Here is a 26,499-nt window from a genome sequence, read left to right as displayed (position 1 = left end):
ACTTGCCTATTATTTGTTTAAAAATCAACCCAATTACTTCAGGTTTGCTTACAGCCTCGAAGATGGAGTTTCATGATCAACAGGAATTGACTCCCTCTCCAGCCGAGCCATTAGACAAGAAGGAAAAGGAGTCAGAGAAAGAAAGTAAGCCTGGTGAAGACCTTAAACATGCTGCCTTAGTTTCTCAGCCTGAGACAACTAAAACTTCCCCAGATAAAAAGAACATGCAAGACACAGAAGAAGAAAAAGTACCTCCCACTCTGTTTGGGCATACTCTGGGTGCCAGCCTAGAAGACACAAAACAGAAGACAGAACCGAGCCTAGTGGTACCTGATATTGGCCTTCCCGCAGAGCCCTCAGCTGCAAAAGAGCAAAAGGACTGGTTCATCCAAATGCCAATGGAAGCAAAAAAGGATGAGTGGGGTTTAGTTGCTCCAGTATCTCCTGGCCCCCTAACACCCATGAAGGAAAAAGACGTACTTGAGGACATCCCAAAATGGGAAGGGAAACAATTTGATTCTCCCATGCCAAGTCCCTTTCAGGGTGGAAGCTTCACTCTTCCTTTAGATGTCACAAAGAATGACATTGTTGCAGCAACATCACCCTTTGCCCCCGCCCTATTACAGCCAGATGACAAAAAATCTTTGGAAGAAACTGGTAGCCCAGCGACTGCCAAAGATAGTTCTAAAGTTGAAGAGCCCCATAAGGATCAACCTGACAAAATGGCAGAAGCACCAGCCTCAGAGGCAGTTACATCACCCAAAGATGCTCACATTTCGATTGTGGAAGATTATGGTCTGGAGAAAGGTTTAGGAGAAGAGAAAGGGGCCATAAAGCAAGAGAGTGTGCAGATAAAAGAGACTCCCACCTTCAGTGAACAGGAATCTGTGCTTACTGAAAAGGAACCTCACCTAAAGCTTGAAGAACAAACAACCATTTCTGACGAAGAAGCTGTGTCAAAAGAGAGCGAAGCCCCAAAATTGACAGATGAAGAAACAGGTGTAATTCAGCCCTCCACAGAGCACACTTACTCCAAAGAAGAACCGAAAGGCCAGGAGCTTCCCACAGATATATTAAAACAGGACTCATTCCCTGTAAGTTTGGAGCAAGCAGTTACTGATTCAGCCGTGGCCTCTAAGACACCAGAAAAAGTCATGACTGAACCAGCTGCACTAAGTGAAAAGAGTGCCACCCAGGAGCTTTTTGAAGAAAAAGTTGCTGACAAAGATAATAAGGTTGAAGGAGTTGGAGCTGTCACGTCAGCTGAGCTTGACATGCCATTTTATGAAGATAAGTCAGGAATGTCCAAGTACTTTGAAACATCTGCCTTGAAAGAAGAAGTGACAAAAACTATCCAGCCAGGCAGTGATTACTATGAACTGAGTGACACAAGAGAAAGTGCCCAAGAGTCTTTTGATACCGTATCTTCCATGTATAAAAACGGCGACAAGGCACTTCCGGCAGAGAAAGACTCCCAGCCCAGTGCTCCAGCACAAGAAGCAGGGTATAGCACTCTCACACAGAGTTATCCATCTGACTTACCTGAAGAGCCCAGCTCTCCTCAAGAAAGAATGTTCACTATTGATCCAAAAGTGTATGGGGAGAAAAGGGATCTCCACAGTAAGAATAAGGATGACTTGACACTAAGCAGGAGTTTAGGACTTGGTGGTAGGTCTGCAATAGAGCAAAGAAGCATGTCAATCAATTTGCCCATGTCTTGCCTGGATTCCATAGCCCTTGGATTTAACTTTGGTCGGGGGCATGATCTTTCTCCCCTTGCTTCTGATATTCTAACCAACACTAGTGGAAGTATGGACGAAGGAGATGATTACCTTCCAGCCACAACACCTGCAGCGGACAAAGCCCCTTGCTTCCCAACAGAAAGCAAAGAAGAAAAAGAACAGATAAAGGGGGAAAAAGCTACTGGAGAGGAAAACACCCAAGTCGAGACATCGTGTGAATCACCTTTCCTAGCCAAAGATTATTACAAAAATGGTACTGTCATGGCACCTGACCTGCCTGAGATGCTAGACCTGGCAGGCACAAGGTCCAGATTAGCTTCCGTGAGTGCAGATGCTGAGGTTGCCAGGAGAAAATCAGTCCCATCAGAGACTGTGGTGGAGGAGAGTAGTACTGGCTTCCCCCCTGTCACTGATGAAAACCACGTCATTGTTAAAACTGACAGTCAGCTCGAAGACCTGGGTTACTGTGTGTTCAATAAATACACAGTCCCACTCCCATCACCTGTTCAAGACAGTGAGAATTTATCTGGGGAGAGTGGTTCCTTTTATGAAGGCACTGATGATAAAGCACGAAGAGATTTGGTCACGGATCTTTCACTGATTGAAGTCAAACTGGCAGCTGCTGGAAGAGTCAAAGATGAACTCAGTGCTGAGAAAGAAGCATCCCCGCCTATCTCTGGTGACAAATCAGGACTGAGTAGGGAGTTTGATCAGGAGAAGAAAGCGAATGATAAGCTGGATACTTTACTAGAAAAAAGTGAAGAACATGCCGATTCAAAAGAACATGCCAAGGAAACAGAAGAGGCTGGTGATAAAGTTGAAACTTTTGGATTAGGAGTAACCCATGAGCAAGCTTCAGCCAAAGAACTGACAGTCTCAAAAGATGCATCACCTCTTATGGCTGAGAAAGCAGAGAAAGGTCTTAGTTCCGTGCCAGAGGTAGCTGAAGTAGAACCATCCCAAAAAGCTGAACCAGAACTGGATTTTGCCGCAAAGAAAGCTGACCAGGGTCAGATAGATGTTAAAATCAGTGACTTTGGACAGATGGCCTCAGGGCTACACATAGATGCTGGAAAGGCAACAGAGCTTAAACTCAAGGCTACCCAAGACCTCGCCCCCTCATCCACAGCACCTCAGGAGGCAGATGCATTTATAGGTGTTGAGTCTGGCCACGTGAAAGAAGGCACAAAAGTTAGTGAAACAGAAGTCAAGGAGAAGGTGGCCAAGCCTGACCTGGTGCACCAGGAGGCTGTAGACAAAGAGGAGTCCTATGAGTCCAGCGGTGAGCATGAAAGCCTCACCATGGAGTCCTTGAAAGCTGATGAGGGCAAGAAGGAAATTTCCCCAGAATCTTCTCTAATTCAAGACGAGATTGCCATCAAATTGTCTGTGGAAATACCCTGTGCACCTGCTGTTTCAGAGACTGATTTAGCCGCAGATGAGAGAGCTGACGTCCAGATGGAATTTATTCAGCTGCCAAAAGAAGAAAATAAGGAGACCCCAGATATATCTATCACGCCCTCTGATGTTACAGAACCATTGCCTGAAGCCACTGGAGCTGAACCAGCAGAGGCTGAGAATGAGGAAGAAGAGATAGAAGCCCAGGGAGAATATGATAAACTGCTCTTCCGCTCAGACACCCTTCAGATTACTGACCTGGGTGTCCCAGGTGTCAGGGAGGAATTTGTGGAGACCTGCCCTGGCGAACACAAGGGAGTGATTGAGTCCGTTGTAACCATCGAGGACGATTTCATCACTGTCGTGCAAACCACAACTGATGAAGGGGAGTCGGGTTCCCACAGTGTGCGCTTTGCAGCCTTAGAGCAGCCTGAGGTAGAAAGGAGACCATCCCCCCGTGCTGAAGAAGAGCTTGAAGTAGAAGAGGCAGCTGAAGCCCAGGCTGAACCCAAGGATGGCTCCCCAGAAGCTCCGGCTTCCCCTGAGCGAGAAGAGGTTGGACTCTCAGAATATAAGACAGAAACCTATGACGATTACAAAGACGAGACCACCATTGATGACTCCATCATGGATGCTGACAGCCTCTGGGTGGACACTCAAGGTGTGCATTATTTTTTTAAATTTTCTACTCCCAAATAAAATCCAGTAACCTAGTGGAATTTTTTTTTCATTTTAAACATTTTAAAATGACCCTTTATCTCTTGATTTTGCATTTTTTTAAATAGATGAAGGATTTTGTACATTTGTTACTAATGTTTTCGTTGTTGTTGTTGTCATGGTTTGCTTTGATCCGCAGATGATGATAGGAGCATCATGACAGAACAGTTAGAAACTATTCCTAAAGAGGAGAAAGCTGAAAAGGAAGCTCGGAGACCATCTCTTGAGAAACATAGAAAAGAAAAGCCTTTTAAAACCGGGAGAGGCAGAATTTCCACTCCTGAAAGAAAAATAGCTAAAAAGGAACCTAGCACAGTCTCCAGAGATGAAGTGAGAAGGAAAAAAGGTTCATTTAACAATCACTTCTTTAAAAATGTTTTTGAAGTAATTCATTATTACTCTTTTGTAGAAGAAACTGCCTAACCGTGGTAACTAATTATTGATGAAATTTCATTCGGTTTTGCTCCAAGTGTTTATTTTTTCCTGATGGTATGCTTTTTGTGTTTTCTTATTCATAGCAGTTTATAAGAAGGCTGAACTTGCTAAAAAAACAGAAGTTCAGGCCCACTCTCCCTCCAGGAAATTCATTTTAAAACCTGCTATCAAATATACTAGACCAACTCATCTCTCCTGTGTTAAGCGGAAAACGACAGGTGACTGTTCAATTCTGCAATGTGGCTGGCAAACATAGACATGTATTTTTTTTTATGTCATTACCGTAGCAGCTTCGTTTTGTTTTTCTTACAAGAATCTCAGCAGTCATGAACAATTTCGCTATTAAGTGTCTTGTATCATTATTTTTTTTTTTTTTCCCCTCCCTGCAGAAGAGGTCATGACCATCTGTTTCTTTGTCATGCTCAGACTTAACAGTGATTGTATCTTGGCATTGTGCTCTAGTGTCACGTTCTGGGGATTCCTATTTTCATTCTGTGTGTTTGGTTAGACGATGGCGATGAATATAACCGTGGTATGCATTCTCATTATTTTGCTTATTTATCTCCCTCATGCTTAAAAACCCATGTGTATTTGTCCTATTTTCTATATTGTTATTGCCAAATCTGTTACTGATGTTGATGAATTTACTGAGAACCACCAAGAATGCATAGTGGTTTTGAGATGGAAAATGAAAAGCAAATCTGGGGTAAAACTGTGGTTGAAAAATTACTTTGCTTTTGGATGAAAGAAAAAAAAGGAAAAGGAAATTGTCTGGTAATCCCATCAGATTTTATTTTTCATATCCAAAATTAGCCAGGCTTTCTGATGATACTACATCTCTTAGCTGACATTTTGTCCTTGGGATTTTCTTAAATGTGTTGGATCCAAACTGCTAAATTCCCCTACATAATGTAGCATTCAAAAATTTAATAAATTTAAAATTTAATAAACCCCTTCCCTCCCAATATCTTAGAATTTAGATTTATTTCTATTTTCCTGCCTTCTTATTGTTCTGTCTTCTTCAGATATACTTGTTTTTTACTGTTTAAAAAAGTAGTAGAATGAAGGAGTGAAACATGTTACAAATCATCATAAAAGACCATACATAATATCTATAATGTAAACTCTATTCCTAAATTTCAGTGCAAAGTATTTATTTTAAATGTATAATTATATTAGGATACTCTTCATTTAGAATATATTTTATTTTAGCATTGATTAAATGGCACAATTGCAGTCTACAAAAGAAGGCATCAGAGTTCTTAAGTCAGAAAGGAATATTTCCCAATCCATTATACATTAGAAGTGCCTTTATATGAATCTTTGGATGGCTTTAAAGGGTTAGGAACAGCATTAACCCTTGTAAGAAAAAAAATCAAGGTTGATGGTTTCATGATAGCCACTAAAAATTTCAAGTATTTTTAATTTGTGTTCTTCATATAGGAAATATCTCATGAGCATCCTTCAAGAACTAGTATGTAAGGCAGGATTTGAAAGTAGAAGACATAATTATACACACACCTTGATGATGAAAGTTTAGAATGAAGGGTTCCTCTAAGTTAAGAGTTAGGAATTAACATGGCATCTCTAAATCTTATAGTGCATCTTACTTAGTACATTTTCATTAAACTTGGAATTTTTCTTCTAGTTAGAAAAATGCTTGCACAGGCAGAATCTCTTGGTTGGGGCATAAAAGTCCTATATGCCACCTAAAAAGATGAAAAATATATTAGGACTGTACAGTTTCAGAGGAAATGTCAAATGGTTTGGTGAAGTACCTGCATGTCAGTAGTATTCAGTATGCCACACTGAGAATAACTTGCCTTTTTATTTCATTCATTAAAGGAAATTTAAGATCTTTGGACTAATTAGGATCTTCCTTTTTTATTCAAATATTAAGATACTCAAACAGAAAGCATATACCAAACATGAGTTTCATTGACTTAAAGCAAAGTATATATGTCGCAGAAAAATGAGCTCTATTGTAGAAATAGTAAAGAGGCATAATTTGCACTGCTTCTTTTAAAAAAAAAATTAGTTTCAGAGTCTGCGAATAATCTTACTAGCCAGTCCTAAATAGCATAGAACATATTGTAGACCATTACTATTTTTGTGTTAGAAGTGCACATGGCATAAGAAACCTTTTTGAAATTCATTTGGAGCGCTTATAAGGATAACTATTTTTTTTTCCAGAGGATTTCTCTCTTGGAAAGAAAATTAAGGTGGAAGTAAACACACAAGTTTATGCCTTTTATTTTTTAGCCCAATTGTTAAATAGGGACAGTTTCCCCAAACACAAAGGGTTGTGTTCAATCATGAAAGATATTTAAGTCAAGTCAGGTAAGTCATCAGCAGAAATTATGCTAGAGATGATGGAGTTTAAAATTGAAACCAGAAGTATAAAACAGCAGCAAGAGAAACAACAGTAACAGATGTGGTAATAATTTCATACAGGAAGTGCATGTGTAGAACATGGTCTATTTTACTGAACTTAAAATTCCTCTCATGTTTTCTCTTCTTGACAAGCCATTTTTCTTCCCTTCCCTTCTCATGTGGTCCGTTTCACGTCAAACAAGTGTGTCATTCATATTGTGAAATGAAGGGGTGCAGAGGGAAAGGGGTTGGCAGACCATGACAGTTTAAAATATAAAATGCAGAAATATCTGTAGATATGACAGTGGCTACATAAAGAAGTTTGGGGAATCTCCGTGAATATTCTTATGTGATGCCCACCCTAGAAACCAATCACTCCCCTTTTCCTTAAATTCTGCAGCATTCGGATTACTGTCCTATGATTTCCATTCTGAAGGATCAATAGTAATTTAAGGGTACATTGGTAACAGAAAATTACTTGGTGTGCTTACCTGTGCTTTGGTAAACACTGGGTTATAGTAATTAGCACACTCTATAGTGGGAGCCACAGGCTATAATGTTCTTATTATTCAGGTTTCTTCAGTTACTGAATTTGAGTCTCAATATAAACAAAATTCGCTTTGCATTAGTCTGTTGCCACAACTGAATATCCAGAAGGCATTAAAAATGCATTTACGTGGTCTTTAGCCACTAAGTGTGGGGTTGTTTTTGTCTCCTCTTTCAACAGCAGCAGGTGCTGAATCAGCTCAGGCTCCCAGTGTATTTAAACAGGCAAAGGACAAAGTGTCTGTGAGTAAAATAACTTTTTCCTTGTTCTTCATTCAACATTCCCTTTGGTATTAGTGGCAATGTTTTAATAATTTTAGATAAAATTTAGACTTTAGATGTTTACTCTTTTAAAACATTTTAGATCATTCACTCACCCAGATTGATTCTCGATGGCATTCAAGCATGTCCGAATGTCTTCTGGAATGTGATGGTAGCTGGTGAGGGCAGAGCTGGGATTTAGGCTGCCTCTTTGTTAGTAAGACAAAAACATGTGAAACACCATAATGATCTGGCAAAAGCGGGGGAGCCCAATTTATTTACTTTTCATAGAATCAAGATAGACCATTATAATCAACACTAAACTGTATTTTACAACACATTTTCATTGTTGTTTTACAAAATCAGAATATGAGAAAATTAATGTAGATGAGAAAAATAAGTAAAAATATATTATCTCCTTATCTAAAGATAACTGCAGTTACCATTTTGACATAAAATCTTAAATTTTTTTACACATTTATAGGTTTAATAACACAGATGGAAACACCACATATCGGTTTTTTAATTAAACAATAAACAGATTTCCATGTCATTAAACATGCTTGTACATCATTTTAATGACTACATAATATTGCATTTTATATTTTTACAGTGATGTACTTAATCAATTTCCCATTACTTAACATTCAAACTAGTTTTCTGTTATTTTAGCAGTATTACTGTAGAAATTTTTTTGGCTACATCTATGAATGTATCCATATGCACTTCCTTAGGATAATTTTCTAGTAGCAAAATCATTGTTTCAAAAAGAAAGTCCGCATTTAAACTTTTTGCTGCATATTGTCAAATAGCCCTCCAGAAAGGTTCTACAGCTTATATGTCCTCCAGCTGTATATGAACATGCTTATATTCGTTATTACTAGATATTTCTATACTTTTTCTATATTTACCAAGCTATGGAGATGAAATATTTTGTTGTTTTAATTTGGTTGTATTAATGATGTTTAGCTTCTTCTATGTTTATAAATCTTTTATATTTCTTATTTTGCAAATTTTATTTTTATATTATTAATCATGTTTTTTAAACTTTAAAAAGACCAAAACCAACACAAAGTATTTTACTTCCTTCTCATTGAAAAAAAAAAGTTAGAAGACTTCTCATGGAATCCTAAAATTACAACAAATAATTTGAGTGATGATAATTAGTCATGTATCACAGTGTTCTGGGTCTTAGCCATCATGTATGATATGTAAATCACAATTCTTTGTTTAGCTTTCTAAAAACTAAGAAAATTTTAGACTTCTCTTTATTTATTGTGAAAAATAGGAATTCATTTTCAATGACAGCCAAACCTTTTATATCATGTTGAAGCCAAGGGACTTTATGTTGATTAAAAAATATATGTATATTTGATATTATATAAATGTTTTCAGACATATTCCTGAACTTATGGCAAGCAATAGAATCCATTTATTGCTTTGGTAATTTTAGTCCTTATTTTGACCACACTGCTATTTCAAGATTTGTATCTCTTTACCTTCTGTTTCTGATGGGGAACTAGTGGGTTGTGTTGGTTAAGAGCAGGGCCATGAAACAGGCCAGATCCAAGTTTTGAACGTTTATTAACTATATGGTCTTTTTCTTCCTGTGTCTTAATTTTCCAAAAATAAGGGGAGGAGTAAAAATTCCTATATCATAAGTGAGTTGTAAACACTAAGTACAGTAATTTTATGAAATAGTACATTCTATAGTGCTTAGAACATAGTATTTATTCAATAAACAGCAATAGTTATTATTATTATTATTATTATTATTATTATTTTAAAAGTGGAAGTCTTTAGGAGCAGATACAGAAAGTAAGTCTGAGCTTTCTCTCTGAGCAGATACAGAAAGTAAGTCTGGGCTTTCTCTTGGTAGGAAAATAATTTTTAAGATTACATTGTTTGCAAAATGTTTCAGAAATTTTCAAGTCCGTTGGTCTTCAAGTAACTCAACAAGAATCAGCATTCAATGCTTACACTTGGACAGAGACCATATACATCTGACACAAAAACTAACTTTTTTTCCTTGTAAATGCCCATCTCATCCTTCTGAAGAAGAGAAATTAGACCACCATTCTTTCTAATTTTCTCATTTAAAATCCTCCTTTTTCCTTGTAACCTCATCCTCTTCCTATGTTTCCTAAAACCTCAGGATTAACTCAGTACATCCATCAGAACAGTTCTCTCTGATTTTTCAATTGATCTTTATTGTGAACCTAACCTATAATCTTTCATTTCATTTGAGTTTGTTTGTTCATTTTATTTTGTTTTTGTTTTTAGCAGGAGATTAGTAGATGTCTTTCATAATTTGAGGCAATCCAATTACTCCATTTTTCTTTCCTATTCCACACTTTTGAAATTCACTAATTTGTGGGTAGCATCAGTCAAAAAAGAATGACTTGTGCTGACCCAGTTATACTTCCCACTCAGGGTGCTGGGTCTGTAAAACAAGAAGTGATTCGTGCAATCTGTGAATACTTATGCCTCTTTGAAGTGTCTATGGAGGTTACAACTTGAGATAAAAATCTTAGTTTCAACTGCTATTTTTGTATCGGCTAAATCGTATTAATTATTTAAAGATAAAAATCTCCTCGGCTTTGTCATACTTGTCTGTAGTTTTAACAGTCTCCCCTAAGACATGTGGCATGCCAGCATAACTTTCTCCAAAAGCTGTATATATATGTCCAACCCACTTACACTTGCTCTTGCCGAAAGTCTTCCCAGGGATTATCAATACCTGTGAAATAAGTCTTGTGATTTTTATGGGCAATCTAGTCAGTGTTGACTTTCACTTTTAGAATTTATAACACATCATACAAACTGTGGTCTCTGCATAAAAATGTTATTAATTCTATGGTATAACTTGGTCCCTGGTATGCATTTGACTCATAAAATGAACTCATTATATATAAAATCTGCAATTTTCTGATGAAATCAGTGTAGATAATCTGAAAATGCATTTTTCTCAACTTAAAAAAAGAACTACTTTCCATTATTAGGCCTTAAATATACTTTGTTCTAAAGTTCTTGAAATGTGATCAAAATGTTGATTACATATACCATTTAAGGGCTGTGTTTATTAAAGGAACAATTCCAACAGACTCTCAAGATATTTTCCAAATATGGTATCATTATAAGGTTTATGGCTTAATCAGAGACCTTATACATAGAATTTATAAATAAAATTTTAATCTATATTCTCATTATATATGTATTCTTAAGTTAGTTAAAAAGATGTGTTCAGTGAAAATCTCTTGTTCTCACATAATATACATCTCTATCACTGATTATAACCATTTATCATGTGTTCTTATTAAAAGCAGACATTTAATTTCTTATATGTTTACATGTTTTTTTTTAATTTTCCTTTTACTTCATAGTTTGGTTTATTTTGTGCTTTTGTTTGTTTTCTTTCATGGCTAGAATTCTACCTTGTCAAAGATTCCTGCCTTACAGGGTAGCACAAAGTCCCCACGATGCAGCTCAGCCTGCCCTAGTACGACTAAAAGGGCTACATTTTCTGACAGTTTATTCATACAGCCCACCTCAGCGGGCTCCACAGACCGTTTACCATACTCAGAATCAGGGAACAAGGTAAGGCAGCAAGCCAATCAAAGGTGCAGAAAGGAACATAATTTGGGAGAAGGACACAATTCAGTAAATGTATGAAAGCAAAGACTTTCAGTTCTGAAGTGTTTGACATATAAACAATAGACCTTATTAAAAACAAGTACAAATTAAGTGTTTCAATAGTTATAACTAGTCTAATCATTAAAAAATAGATGTCTTTTTGTAAGATATGCAATGCATAATTTATTTATTATTTATTTGATATTTAATAAAATTTCAAATACAAAAATATATATATGATGTTACATATGGCATATTATATATAATATTGTACCAAAATATATTATATATAATATAATAGTTTGGGCTCAGTGTCAGACACATCAAGATTTAATACTAACTCTGCTACCTCTCAACTCAGTGATTTTTGAAAAAATTACATAAACTGATGAAAGCTGTTTCCTCAGCTCTAAAATGCATATAACATTTTTTGTAAAAATTAAATCATAAATGGATGTAAAGTGCTTAGCACTCCTGTCACGTAAGTGCACAGTATATGGTGGTGATCATTGCTAAATACTGCTCATGCAGTGCCCTTCTGCCGGTCCTTTCTGATTAATACATTATCATGCTGATGAAGACTTCTCAGTTAAAATTATTAATTACCTGGAGACTACTTGAGCACATTATTTTTATCCATGTTATCATTTAGAATTTGAATTTCACCATCGATTTTTAGCACTAAGTCCAAAATAATATATTTTTATAAAACCTCTAGGCAAATCTGAATTCTTTCTAAGTTTTGAAGCAGAAATGCTTATAAGTATATAAAAGTCAGTAGTGTGGGTTAAAAGAAATTCATCTATCAGCACAGGAGGAAAATTAGCCAGAGCAATGTAATTACTTTGTATAATTAAAACGAAGATTCACAGGAACCCAACGTCGTTTTATTTTCCCCAATCAGGATGGAGTAACCAAGAGCCCAGAAAAGCGCTCTTCTCTGCCGAGACCGTCCTCCATTCTCCCTCCTCGCCGAGGCGTATCAGGAGACAGAGATGAGAACTCCTTCTCTCTCAACAGTTCTATCTCCTCTTCTGCACGGCGGACCACTAGTAGGTTTATTTTGCTTTGGCTTCGCTTTCATTCATTTTTTAAAAATCCCTTAAGTGGAGTAGCTTATAATGTACTTATATTTTACATTTGCAAATAAAATATGCATTAAAATCAGATTATATTTGCCCTAAGAATCAGAGATCCAGACTCTCAATGGGTCCAAAACAATTATTTGAGTCAAAACAACTGATGGAGGAAATGAGTACATACTACCTCATTATCCATTAAATAGGATTGAAATAAAGTCGTTTTCAGAATATATTTTCTCTCTTCAAGTTTAAAGTAAAAAAGAAAATTCGAAAGAACTAATTAGTAGAGAAAACCGATAGTCAGGGTTTTTTTTTTTTGGCCACACCACACGGTGTACCGAACTTCCCCGACCAGGGGTGGAACCCGTGCCCTCTGCAGTGGAAGCTCTGAGTCTTAACCACTGGACCACCAGGGAAGTCCAGGGACTTTTTAAATATGAAAGCTTAACTTTTATTAGAATTCCAAGTCCTAAAATCTCACTAGAAAATCAACAATCAAAATTAAGGATCCTGCTCAATTTGGTAAGAATTTGCATTCCAGTGAGGCTGTAAACATAGCATGTTCTGTGCAATAGCTTCAATTTCTTTTGATTTCATAATGTAATGGTCAGCAATTATCACAGTTTATGTAAAGAATATAAAAATTTCCAATCATTACCCACTTATGTGCCGTGTTGCTACCAAGACTATCTAGTAGTTTAAATTATTTTCATAAACATGTTTCTGTTACCACAAAAATACTACCATTTATTAATCACATATATGTGCTAAAATCTTAAGACACATTTTTCAGTCAGTTTAATTAACAATGCTGATGGTTAGGTATTAATAACCTCATTAAATCTACTGATGAGAAAACTGACCTTTTAAAGACAGTAACTTGTTCAATACTACACAGCTAGTAAATGGTTGAATTTGGTTTTCAGCCCACTGATAAGTTCACAACCTATCCTCTAAATGTCTTCTCTGTATTTATTTAGAAGAAATAGTATTAGGGAACTGTTCTGTAGAATCACTTGGAGAATAGTATCCCTGTCATTTAAAAACTATTACAAAATGGTGGAAACATTTGGAGAATAGCATCTCTGTCATTTAAAATCCATTACAAAGGTGTTGGAAATTGCTACTACTAACACATTATAGTTGATTTCACCACTTATTTTCTAAGTATTTAATAATAATTGCCCCACTTCAAATGTGACTATTTTGTATGACACTTAAACAGTGTTTTTTGCCTACAGTGAAAGTGTTTATTATAATTAAAGCCATTGTGTCCCACACCGTTTGGATTCATGAAGCATTAACATCCTTTGAAATACATGCTAGGAACACTTTGAAATCACTAAAACTCTTTTTCACCTTAACGCATGTAAAGTATGCAAATGAACTAGCAAAGAAGATGTTTAAGAGTAATCTCCAGAGAAGAGAATTTAACTCCAAATACCTGGAGTTGGAATTGGGCATCAGCAATTACCCCAGGGATGTTGACCCAACACAAAGGCACCGAGTGCTTCCCAAAGGCACACCTTGAATTATGCTTGTATGTGTTGCTGTGGAAGCAAAATGACATTTTCTTACATAAATCCACATCTTTGAGCCACTGTACTCTGCCTTTTAAAATGTATCTGTATACAAATTGCTTTTTATGTTCTGAGCCAATTCTATTTTGACTTTTTACCTTTACTTATGCTCATAAGCATACAGCATTATATTATTTGGTAATGAACATAACGGATACTCTGATAATCTGGGACATAGGGTCTATTTTAGCTCTACATAGCAATAGCTAAAAGGCATAGCAATTAGCAGAACAAGCAGTTTGCCTCCTCCCATTTGCCTATCATCTCCTTAACTGCGCACAGGAATATTCTAGCATTTTGTACAGCTATTGAAAAGATTTGAAAGAAAGTGCTATGCAGGAAGTTCATTCAGCCCAAGAGGAGGGAAAGACATTGTCATTGAAGAGTTGACAAGATAGATAAGAACATAGTGTCATAGAGTAACTCATAAATATTTTTTAAATCATTTTAGTAATTTAGATTTAATCTTTTCTATTTCAGAACTAATAAGAAACACAAACAAAAATTTGTCATTTTTGATGACTAGAACATAATTTATTACAATAAAAATTGATCATATCTATTGAACAGCAGCATTAAGAGCTTCTTAATACTTGTGTTTTTTTCTCATTTTCCAGATATAACACAGAACCTTCCTCCTTTACTTTTTCAAAACTTAAAGCCATTTTCTAGGGGTGTAGAAATAACTCTTACTTTTACACAAATGTTTCTTTTAGTAAATATTGTTATGCACATCCAGATTATTGCTTTAACTCAGTCTTCATGAAGTGAAAAATACCTCAGCACACTTGGATATATTCTGAATCAAATTCATACCATTAAAAAAAAATATGTTGAGCTCCTGCTGTGTTCAGGCCCCATAAAAGACACCGGTGTTAGGTAGAGCAGCAAATAATACAGAGATGATCCCTCTCCCCAAAAGACCTGAGCTATTTAAAAGTGATGACGTGATGGAGAATACATTTGAGGAAGAAATAAGTTTCTGAAGAGATTTTTCAGGACATAGTGACTGACTCAAACCAACATCAAAACCTTGCCATAAACAAATGTTATAGCCAGGAATCTACAAAAAGACAAGTTGAATGTGATTGTATTATCCTGGTCTTGAAATGTCATATTTGTGGAAAGCAATAAAAATCACTAATTTATCACTTTACTCTTCTCAGATCCCATTTCATATTGCCAGTTGAATAGTCTACCCATGTCTTGCCCTTCTACTAAAAGACCAAAAGGACACAGGGCAACTTTGCCTTGATACGTGAAAACTGTTCACTGAGAGAGGAAGTAAAATTATTCTGGTTATCCAGGAGACAGAGTCTAGACCAATGGGTAGATTTACTTTGTCTGCAGACTACAATTATCTCAGAAGCGCTCTTGAGCTCACTCCTTGTAAATATTTAAGCAAAGATTAATTGTCTCCTTTCTCAGGAAGAACTTTCTGCACTGATGATGAATTACATCAGATGACTCTACGATCCCTTTTACTTCATTGATTTTAAAATTAATGAGTTATATCTTTATCCTCTACAAAATTTCCAGAAGATTCATTGATTTTACAAAGTTACATACTCAGTAGTAAAAAATAAAAATCATGCCCTTCTATAAAATATTTTAAAAAGTGAAAGAATTTGTATAATAAATGTAAACAATGTAAATCAGTGTTCTATTATTGGAATCAATGTATTATTTTAGACAAAAGATTTTTAGAGTTAAGAGAAAGTTCAACAAATATTAAGAAGCTAAATATCATATCTGGCTTAGCATTTAGTATCACCTGGGTAAATGAACCTCAATGTCCTTACTGTTAAATTAGACATAATAAGAGCTGCCTCTACTGCGTGTGTGTATGTTTGGTTATCAAATGTTCGGTATTCACAAAAGTGCTTTGAAATCTGTTAAGGTGTATACTGATTTATATCATTATTCTTTCAAAAAAGCATTTGAAATGGCATTTAACCCCACATTAAAAAAATAATGTGAGAAACATAGCATAGGAAAATGAGGGGAAATGAGTTAAATGATAAAATGAGGTTAACATCAAGTTGAGGCAAAGAAATACACCTCACAATATCTTTATTATTAATAGACAGTGAAGGATTATTGATTTGACTCCAAACTGAAAACTAGTAATGAAAGTATGGGAGAAAACAGAATCTGGTACAAGATTCACTGTGAATAAATTTTTATAACATCCCACTTTTCTAAGGAGAGAAGTAGATTTTTTTTTTATTTAGAATTAAATAATTTTCTATGCAGGCCAAAAGCATGTGATCTAAATATACAATTTTATGTTGTGTATCCACCTGGATCTCGGAATAAACTTACTACACAAAAGAACGAGTGGTCTGCATGTCATTCAAGGACTCTTCAGTAAATATGAGCCCACAAAGAACGTTAAGTGCAGACTCCTTTTCCAACTAAAGGCAGATCCATATGCCTAAATGATCACACAAGAAGAAGATACTTTTGACACATTCATAATGAGAATTAAGAATAAATCAGGAAAACCCAAGTATTATCTTCACATTGATAGAATCAAAAGAATGTCACCAGTTTATGGGCCTAAAAATAGGAGGTTCTCACCTTTTCAAGCATTGTTGTAATTCATAAATATTCTAAATCCTTTAGAAATGTAATGAATTATGAGTTCTAACAATGGATGGGAAGAGGGGTGTCTCCAGGAGAACTTTCTGACACTGTGGTTTGGGTTCTGTTTTGTTTGTTAATATAGGGTCAGAGCCAATTCGCAGAGCAGGAAAAAGTGGCACTTCAACACCCACTACTCCCGGATCAACCGCCATCACTCCTGGCACCCCACCAAGCTATTCTTCACGCACACCAGGCACTCCTGGAACCCCTAGCTACCCCAGGACCCCTCACACACCAGGAACCCCCAAGTCTGCCATCTTGGTGCCCAGTGAGAAGAAAGTTGCCATTATACGTACGCCTCCAAAATCTCCTGCTACTCCCAAGCAACTTCGGCTTATCAACCAACCACTGCCAGACCTGAAGAATGTCAAATCCAAAATTGGATCAACAGACAACATCAAATACCAGCCTAAAGGGGGGCAGGTAAGAATCACGGGAACACACGTATTTGCTGCCAAAGTAAAATCCCGTTACTTATTATGTTGCCATCCTCATATTATAGTCTAATGGTTCTTAAAACAAAAGGGAGATGGAGGTTTTAAAGCGTTACAGGTTATGATTTATTGCTGAGAGTATAGATCCTATCTGAGAAAGGTACCTTATGAAATATGATGGAAATCATATGGCATGTCCATTCCTTGTGGTTATTACTAGATAAAAATTGATTTAAACATATAAGAGAATCTTTTAGTTGACTACCTAACAGATCTTTTCTAAATGTATCTCTGTTGCCTTGTGGATTTTAACTTAAGAGATTAAAGTTACATTTCTGATATGAATTTGAGTGATCTATTTTAGATCCTGACTGTGAGTTCCTTTGACCATCTTTTAGTAATTCCACTTTTATCTCCTTCCTTCTCCCCAGGGATTTCCTATGACATCTTCTACCATTTTCCCATGTTCATTCCAAATCAGAGCATGGTTCCCCAAGTTTCTTCTCTGGCTGCTATTGCCTAAACATTGCAAAGGGCAAATATTCATGTTGATAATTAATAGTTCTATATGGTTCTATTGGAAAATCTATTTCAGATTAATTGTATTGAATAGGGTTCTTAGTAAAATTCTACCTACTAACTCTTAACTTCAGCTTCAGAGCAAACATTCACATTTTTTTCCAACCAGAGGGCTTTGAGTTCTACCTTAACCTGAACCTTGCTTTTACACTATGTGTTTGGACAAAGCAATTAGCCTGGAAGGAGGTAATACAAATATCATTTAATATTTCCCTTGTGATATTGATATACCCATAGTTTGACTTTTATTGTCAATGAAGAGATAAAACACCCATCCGTTAGTGAAAGAAGAGAGAAAGCAATAATTTCCTTTATACATTAGCAAACTTGTAATGCCCTTTCAATATACCAAAAAAGCTTTTCTTTTTAACCTCAATATTATTTTCTTCCACTCTTTTTCTTATCTCTTATATTCCCTGCCACTGATTTCTGGTATCCCTCTCTCATGCCAAAGAAAATGTATTTTCAGCAGGTTTAGAAGAAATGTCTTGCCAAAACGTGAGGCTGTCGAAGACTCCTAACTCAGTGTTGAAACAAAAATTTAATATTGCATCTTCCCTTAGCAACAGACTTCTTTGCTTTCTCATTGTGATTCTGTTCAAGAAAGTCCAAAGAGTTAAGCAAAAATCAACCAAAGAAGGGACGAAGGACTCAGTATGCCATTTTCAGAACAACTATAACATTCTATAATAATATAGTCACAGAAAGATGCTTTTTCATAGAAAAATGTTATTAAAATATGAGCTAGAAGAAACCCTTTTTAAGCATAAAACAAAAATAGTTCTACCAAGTTTAAGCCTGTAATTTGAAAAATCTCATACTCTTGCCTTTATCATAGTTTTGCACATCCAAGAGAAGGAAATATTTTGAGCCTTTTGGAAATATCCAAATGTCATATTATTTTTATATTTATACATAAATAATTGAAAAGAGTAAGTTGAATAAAATAAATTTAGTACCAATTTGCAAGTTTATTATTTTAGCTCTTTTGAGCTACCCCCTAAAATAGAGTAATTATCATGTGTATTTAAAATCAATTCTCTTTTTATAAATATCCCAGTGTCCTGGTATTCTCCTTAACTAAATACGAGGTTTACTTGCTTATCTTCTGGAAAATATTGATGCTTAAAAGAACCTGTTTCTTCTTAGAATCACAAGGGAATATTAAGTATCTCAAAGATATTTTATTGAAACTAAAAAGAAAATCTAATAAAAAGGGAATAATTATTGATATAATTTGACAATAAATGATTTTATTCAAAGGACTTTCCAAGACAGACAAACAGTTGTTTTGGCCTCAGCTTTGCTAGAATCATTAAGTTAAACGAAGCCCAAAATATGAAGACTTATTTATTTTCTCTTTCTACTTCATTATGATATCTGGCTGTGAATATTTCTATGTCTAATTTTAATTGACTTCTACTATATTTGTTAATTGATAAAATTGATATAAAGATGTCTCACTCGTTTGAGCTGAACTAATGCTGCCCTAGAGATTATGGTAATTAAGGGTTAGTAAAGACATATGACACAAAAAAATTAGAGAAGGAACAAAAATAGCCTCAAATCATCATGTCATTTGAAGAAAATCTCTTGTTCCATGAGGCAAGTAGTAACCTGATGCAAAATTATCCTATTGTATCTTCAGATGACTTGGAAAAATCTACAACAGTGGAGATATAAAGTGACTTTTGTTGGAGAAGCAGGAGGTATTTCCTCTCCAAGATAAGAAATAGATGGAGGGAACATACTTGCCTTCTATTTTGTGATAGATGTCATCAATGCATTTAAATTGGAAAGGAAAATGAATTGGGAAATTGAGATGCACTACAGTTGAACTGTTTTTGTAGGAAAAGTATTTCACTCAACACTTTAACACTATCCCCCTAAAAGCCTCCTTATAGTATATGATCTTCTCAAATACAGGGAGTGAGGAAAGGGTCTTTTTCTGTACATGTTAAACTAGGAATTTTGATTGGGTTTTAAAGGTTCAACTTTATAAAATGACTAAGAGAAATGTTTATGTTAAAGCTTCTTAGAAATTGTCAAGATGATATGCTAAAGACCCTTGTTATCTGACAGAGAATCCATAAATGCACCCTGTTGGGGAAATTGAAACCAGTGGCATGTTGTCCCCAGTAGTAATTGCATATACTAGGACATTTGAATGGACAGTGACCAACCCAGAATCACTGAAGAGGACCAAGACAATATTGATACCTTCTGTAGGAGCCCAGTTTTGTAACAGACATATGTCATCTATAGTTATTGAGAAAAAAAGTCACACAACTCTTATTGGTGAAGATGGGAGTAAATTGGTAGATATAACCTTAATTTAATTAATTCAAACCATCTGCACAGACTCTATTGTCATAATATTCAGAGTGGTTTAATTGTATGTAAATAATTTAATTTTAGAAGCTGTATTATTGTTGTTTTAAAGTTTGTGCAATCGCTAATATTAGGGAGAGGAAATGTATAATGAAAGATATAGTGTCTTAGGAATTCAACAACTTTCCAAGCTGGGAAGCTTTATTATTTGCCCCAGTTTGAACATTTATTGCTCTTCCATGTGTATAAGTTTTGTGCTTATGGCTATTATTTCTTCTGTTGAAGTCCAATTTTCTATTGGCAAAGAGGCTTAGCTCAGGGCTCAGTTCAGTGAGGCAAAATCAATGCCTAATGGAATAGATAAGCTAGCTGAAGATATGAGGAGCTTTACAAAAAGCAATAAAGTTAATCTTTTCAGCTAAAATATAAATTCATTCTACTGTAAAAAACATATGCAATCTCAGATTCACTATAGATAGTAAGCTTGGTTGATTTAACTCAAGGCATAGGTAAAGCTATCTTATTAAGTGTATTAATTTAACACTGTCTCAATGTACCTAGCTCCCTAATCTACATTAAATCTAAAGCTAAATTTTAGAATAATAGTGTTAGCTTTTTAAGGACTTGGCTGCTTGATTTAAACAAAGATAAGAAAATAAACAGTTTCTCTAAATGTGTGGCATAAAAAATTTAAGCGACAACTCAATGAATGGTACTTTTTCTATCTGTGGATCAGATTTTTTTTATAGGCACTTTGATTTATATGGAATACTCCTACATGTTTTGACAGGTTTCTTGTTTTTTCTCCATCAGCTTTATGAAGATCAGTATACAAAGCACCTTGTGATAGTTGAAAGTTACTAATGAGGTGGTTTCACAAATCAGAACTAAGAGTTTTCTTTTCATCTCCCTTTCCTTCATTCCATATCCTGGCCATCTTTAAGTGCTAATGATTTTGTGCCCCAAACAGCACTTATTCTACCCATTTCTTTCAGTCCACTCTCCACCACCCTAGCACAGGATATGTTATCTCTTGTTGATATCACTGCAATAGTTGTTAACTAGTCTCCCTTCATCTGTTCTTTTCTCTTTTTTTTTAAATTTTTATTTTATATTGGAGTATAGTTGATTTACAATGTTGTCTTAGTAGCAGGTGTACAGCAAAGTGATTCAGTTATACATATACATATATCCATTTTTTTCAGGTTCTTTTCCCATATAGGTTATTACAGAATATTGAGTAGAATATTTCTGTTCTTTTCTCTATCTGATATACTCTCGATACTGTAGCCAGGGCTTCTCACCATATTTATACATTCCACTGTATAATTGATTATTTAATGTCTATCTTGTCTCACCTACTAGACTGTAAGCTCCATAAAATCAGGGATGAGGTCTATTTTGTCCTCAGCGTTCAGTATATGGTAGGTATTTGGCATATTTGTTGAGTGAAAGTTGAATGAATGTAGTATACTATATGCATCGAGAGATGCATTCTTTCTAGTGACTTGTTGAATGAGTGTGACTGCCTAAAGCTGTTACAGTTATTACCCAAAGAAACACCCCACGCCGGGACCACAGTGAATTTTGGCTGAGAGAATACTGGATCAGAATGTAAGAGCTGAGTTCTTGGTCCAGCATTTTTGCTAAATTATTGTGTGACCTTAGATACTGACCTCTCTAGTCCTCGACTTTTTTTTTTTTATAGTTTATTATTATTTTCTTTAATTATTTATTTATTTATTTTTGGCTGCGTTGGGTCTTCGTTGCTGTGCACGGGCTTTCTCTAGTTGCAGTGCACAGGCTTCTCATTGCGGTGGCTTCTCTTGTCGTGGAGCACGGGCTCTAGGCGCGCGGGCTTCAGTAGTTGTGGCTCGCGGACTCTAGAGCACACGCAGGCTCAGTAATTGTGGTGCACGGGCTTAGTTGCACCACGGCATGTGGGATCTTCCCAGACCAGGGCTCGAACCCGTGTCCCCTGCATTGGCAGGCGGATTCTTAACCACTGCGCCACCAGGGAAGCCCTTGACTTTCTTATTTGTGAGATAGAAGCAACAAAATAATACTTGTTTCTGTATATAGCACCACCTCATTTAAATAGACTATGTGGATACTTTAAGCTCTCAGATCCATGGTTCTACAGTGTTTTTGCATTGCAGCTCATCAAAAAACATTCATTTAGGTACTCTGATAGACTCCATAAATATTTGTGCCACAAAGGGCAAGCTGAAGTTGAGTGAAAAAGCAGTGTTTCTGAAATAGGAGTGTAATTGAGGAAGGGGGAGCAATGGGAAAGAGGAAGGAGAGAATGAAATGTGTGAAATGGAGAGTGGAATCTTTTATATATTGTCTTATAAAGTTTTAGGCATTATCCTGAGACTTTTTTGGCCTTTCACATGCTAACTTGAATGAGTTGCTTTCAATTTTATATTCAAATGAAAAAATGGAATTAATTCTGGAGGCAACTGATAAGTTATAGTAAAACAGGATTTTTTTCTCATTATATAAAATTATGATGGTCACCACTGTGAAGGTCTACTGAGTGCTATTAATATATAAGCAAATTTACAAATTATAAATTTTATAAAAAAAGAGAAAGACTGAAGATTATTTAGATCTTTTTTCTCATTTGTATATTTATTTATTCTTTCATCATTTACAGAGACTATGCTGGGCACTATACGATAAAAGGGGAATGGATGACAGTAACATCCACTGGCCTCTACAATCGAGGCAGAAAAAAAGTGTTTGTTTGTTTGTTTGTTTTTTCTTGTCCTCCCCTAGTGCCCTGCCTTTATTTAATTTTAAGTTTTTTCCAAGCCATTCTTTCCATCTCCTTAGGCCTCCAAATAAATGCTAAATAAGAAGTGTAATAAAATACCTCATTAACTGTAAAATACAACCCAGCATGAAGAAAAACTGTTCACCAAAATACATTACAAGGCATTTTTTTGCTATCAAATTCATCATTATCTCAAAATGAAAGCTCCTTGAGATCAGGGACCCTGTCTTTATGCAATAGAATTTTATAACTGTAATTCAAGTATCTTTTCTAATGAAGGTAATGAAAAGTTATTGAGCTAAGCTTCATAAATATTAATTATTAAAAACTATGGAAAAATTATTACTTTGGGTTTACAAAGTTGCGGCCTGTAGAGTCTCTTTTTGTTTGCTGTTCATTTACAAACCAAGCAAGGACATGGGAACAGCACTGAATCTCAGGTTGTTTTCAAACAACTGAACAGACTCTCAAAAAGTTACTTTCTTACCAACTTGGTCCAGTATTCCTTAAAATATCTTAAAATTTTAAACTAAAGAAAAAAATGTAATGTCAAGATTTTGGCATATGAGGTTGATAAAGCTCATTATCTGCTAATTTTCATGGGTCACAATGACTGCTATATTCATAACTTTCCTTCCAGTGCCCACAGACAGACCACTTAAAATATTTAACAGTGGTTCTAATGGCTAAACTCAATGTCTGTTTCACCAAAAAGTTCTTTCCAAATTTTTCAGCATTATGCATTCACCCTAAGGTTTCTCAACAAGGTTTTACCTTCTGTGCTTTTTGCCAGTCTGCACAGGAAAATTGGGCTGATGCCTGAATAGGCCCTCTTCCATATTCTTTTCCTTAGAGATCTGTGGAATTGTATGTCTTGACATAAACTATTATTTCTATTTAAATGTGTATTGAAATATACTTATTGTTTATATTTATATACTTAGTTTTGAAGAAGTTATTGATCAGTGTTGGTAGAGTTAATTAAAATTCAGAATGGACTATAATGTTTGTATACCTGTATGCATTTTGACCAGAGCACAGGGTTGTTAACAGATGAATATTTGAAGAACATTATCTGTTCCAGAGAACTTTCAATCTTCAGGAATATATGATATAATAATATTTTTGTTTTAATATATGATACCTCTGGGCTCTGTAGGGGCTAGATAAATAGTTTTCATTAAAATTGAATGCTATGGAATAGGAAATACTTTTGGGAAAGACAGAAAAGTGTTTTTATAATGCAAGTATAAAGAAAAGCTTCATAAGTATTCCTGAGAAATGATGCAAACCCAAAGGAAAAGCTTAATCCCCTATAAAGTTGAAGGGAAGTCAGTTGAGTGTCACCGTCCACTACCTTTCAGAAAGAATTTCTTTCTAAGACAACCTTGGATGGAGAAAGAAAGAAATTTCTTGTAATTGAGGTTCATACCTAGAAGATACCTGAAGGACCTAGTACCAGATTGTAAAGGAGCTGAGAACAGAATCCAAACTTTTGGACTCCCAATTACTTTCCATATCTTGCTATCTTGAGCTGACATAGGGATATTTTTACTTAAATAAGCAGCAGCAGAGAGTGTCAAAAAAATCAAGTTTCTGTTGCTCGAGAAATCCAAGTTGACACTGTGATTAATTCCTCTGGTTTATAAACTGTTTTACTAAAAACTGTGTTAGGATTGTATTTTCTTTCATTTTTCATGTTTCATATTTCCAACTAATCTCTAGTAAGAGAGATCTTTTCCTGTCTACAGGCATAGCCTGCATTTTGTATTCGTGCCCTTTCTTAGAGTAACCCCATATTGGGGGGGGAAACAAAAAGCTCATTTCTCTAAAGGAACAATTAAACTTATATGCAGAGAGAGTACAGTGGCAGATCGCTTCAATTGAACCATTATGGTAAAATTCAACTAGAGTCACATCAAGAATATCCAGAAAGTAACTATTCTGTTCTTTCCTAGCATTGTGGAGGAATACATAGAATTAATTTAAATTAAAATTAAATAACTCTGATTAATTATTCAATTACATTAACCTATTCTTTATAACTCTTCATGATTATAAGATCCTTATATGAATGAAAAATCAGTGGTGTGTGCATACAAGTAATCAATGTATGCCCATGAGAGTAAAATCCTTTTTTGCCAGCCTCCCACTTGGAGGGACTCATTTGGCTGAGCCTTGAAGGATGATCTGTTACAGACTAAACTTGGAAAGAGGGCATTCTGTCAAGAGATAATAACATGAAGAAAGCATGGGGGTGAACCTGAAAATGTAACAAGGCCCTTAATATGGACCAGAATACAGTCTGGATGAAATGTAAAGTATTAAGAGAGGACTCAAAAGTCAGAATTGCTACAAACCCTGGTTGCCTGGCTAAAAGTTTTGTTGCATTTAATAGGAAATAGGGAGTTTGGTAGAATTTTGAATAAGGCAGAGTTTTAGGAGGATGATCCAGTTGATTGATACAATAATACATTTCACTTCCGCTATGAAGTATGCAGAAGGAAAGGTTGTCATATTCTTTGCATTAATAGAGCAAGTAAAAATTTTGATTGAAAGAAATTAACAAAGATTAAAGTGTGATTTAGAGTTAATGTTGGATAATGATTATTCAAATAATTTTTCCTTCATATCATTTAAATAGAAAATTAGTTCATTTGTAAAACAGAAGTTCATTATATTTTTTCTAGGCAGTCTCTAAGATGTTAAAATAATTTTTCTTGACATAAGCTTTAGGAAAACAAAAGTCCAATGAAAATTTCTTCCCGAAGAAAGTAGTTTTTATTTCAGTCTATCCACAGAGAACAGAAAGTTAAACTCAACTCTCTGATAAAAAAAACTAATCTGAAATAAAGCCTTATCCTTCACAGCAGTCATCTATTTTTCTATTTTATGGGATGGTTTCTGAGGACTGCCAGTATTTGTGGAATTAACTCTCTAAGGTGTTATTTGCCAATGATCCTAGAGATATTTGGCATGAAATATTTTGTAATTTTGCTAAGGCATAAATGTGAGTCACATGGCTCAGATACAAGTTGTCAAGCTAGAGTGTAAAACTTACTGAACATCAAACATTCACTGCCCAGAGTGGTTTTATTCCTGTCCACTCAACCATTAAGCAAAATGAATGTCATACTTTGCCTCATTTTAGACAAAAGCAATATACTATGAAGTTTTTGCAATTATGGAAATATGTAAAGAATGTGCTATTAATGCATGTCAAATTGAGCAAACATGGGTTAATATAGTCTACCATCAAAAAAGGCCAGCTAGTTTTTTCACTAGAAAATCTATGATTCTCAGGAAAATCAACTTTGAAGTTGGCCTTGAAGTTTTAGAATTTAAGATTTGAATCATCTCTAAATAATGCAGGCAATGTGTCCCCTTTGGGTTTGAATCATTTGTTTTGGAAATCATAAAAATTGTCAAACAATTAATTAAAAGTTAGAGTCAAACAAATTTATGTAACTGAATTTGGAGTTTTCATTTTTGCAACAAATGAGTCAGATTTAACATTTGGCTTTTGATCACTTGGTAATGAGTCACTTGATTGGTACTCTTATGATCTCTAAATTAAAATTTGTAAATGAAATATGAGACTCTGTATATCCCCAAGGATTAGAAAAATGGCTTAGATGAATTCTATTTCATTGCCAAAATAAATAGATCCTTATGGAGAATAATTTAAAGTATTATTATTAGAAATAACAAATCAAAATTATTTGCTTTCTAAAAATAACTTACCTGTGAGGTTTGAAATGTAGTGGCCCTTATCGACTTCATTATCTACATCTACAATTTATGTGAAACTCTTACAGTGCAACTACACATATGGTTAGATATAGACTCTGTGATAGCCCCCCTTTTTTTAATAGGAATTTTTATTATGCCCTAAAGAGTGGCCCAATCATCATGTCTTCTGAATTCAGATTTTGACGAGAGGCCCTTCCCTTGGGC

The 26,499-nt window shown here is 35.2% G+C and overlaps 1 protein-coding gene across 45 annotated transcripts in view; it reads left to right on the top strand.

The window, feature by feature from the left end:
• MAP2 (microtubule associated protein 2) overlaps positions 1 to 26,499 on the top strand; it is a 277,616-nt gene that overhangs the window by 239,696 nt on the left and 11,421 nt on the right. For 13 of the 45 annotated variants that reach the window (XM_082396351.1, XM_082396311.1, XM_082396352.1 and 10 more), the window contains 7 exons: positions 43 to 3,801; positions 3,997 to 4,203; positions 4,376 to 4,510; positions 7,393 to 7,454; positions 10,899 to 11,069; positions 12,010 to 12,157; positions 16,499 to 16,839. In XM_082396351.1, coding sequence (XP_082252477.1) covers positions 43 to 3,801; positions 3,997 to 4,203; positions 4,376 to 4,510; positions 7,393 to 7,454; positions 10,899 to 11,069; positions 12,010 to 12,157; positions 16,499 to 16,839 — 4,823 coding nt within the window. The remainder of the gene's footprint in view (positions 1 to 42; positions 3,802 to 3,996; positions 4,204 to 4,375; positions 4,511 to 7,392; positions 7,455 to 10,898; positions 11,070 to 12,009; positions 12,158 to 16,498; positions 16,840 to 26,499) is intronic. The other 32 variants (XM_082396325.1, XM_082396318.1, XM_082396314.1 and 29 more) reach the window with 13 other exon arrangements.

This window comes from Balaenoptera borealis (assembly GCF_965194805.1).
Source record: "Balaenoptera borealis genome assembly, chromosome: 6".
In the NCBI taxonomy this organism is placed as follows: Eukaryota; Metazoa; Chordata; class Mammalia; order Artiodactyla; family Balaenopteridae; genus Balaenoptera; species Balaenoptera borealis.
The sequence above is the reverse complement of the archived record's forward strand: the minus strand, read 5'-3'. Positions and strand labels throughout refer to the sequence as shown.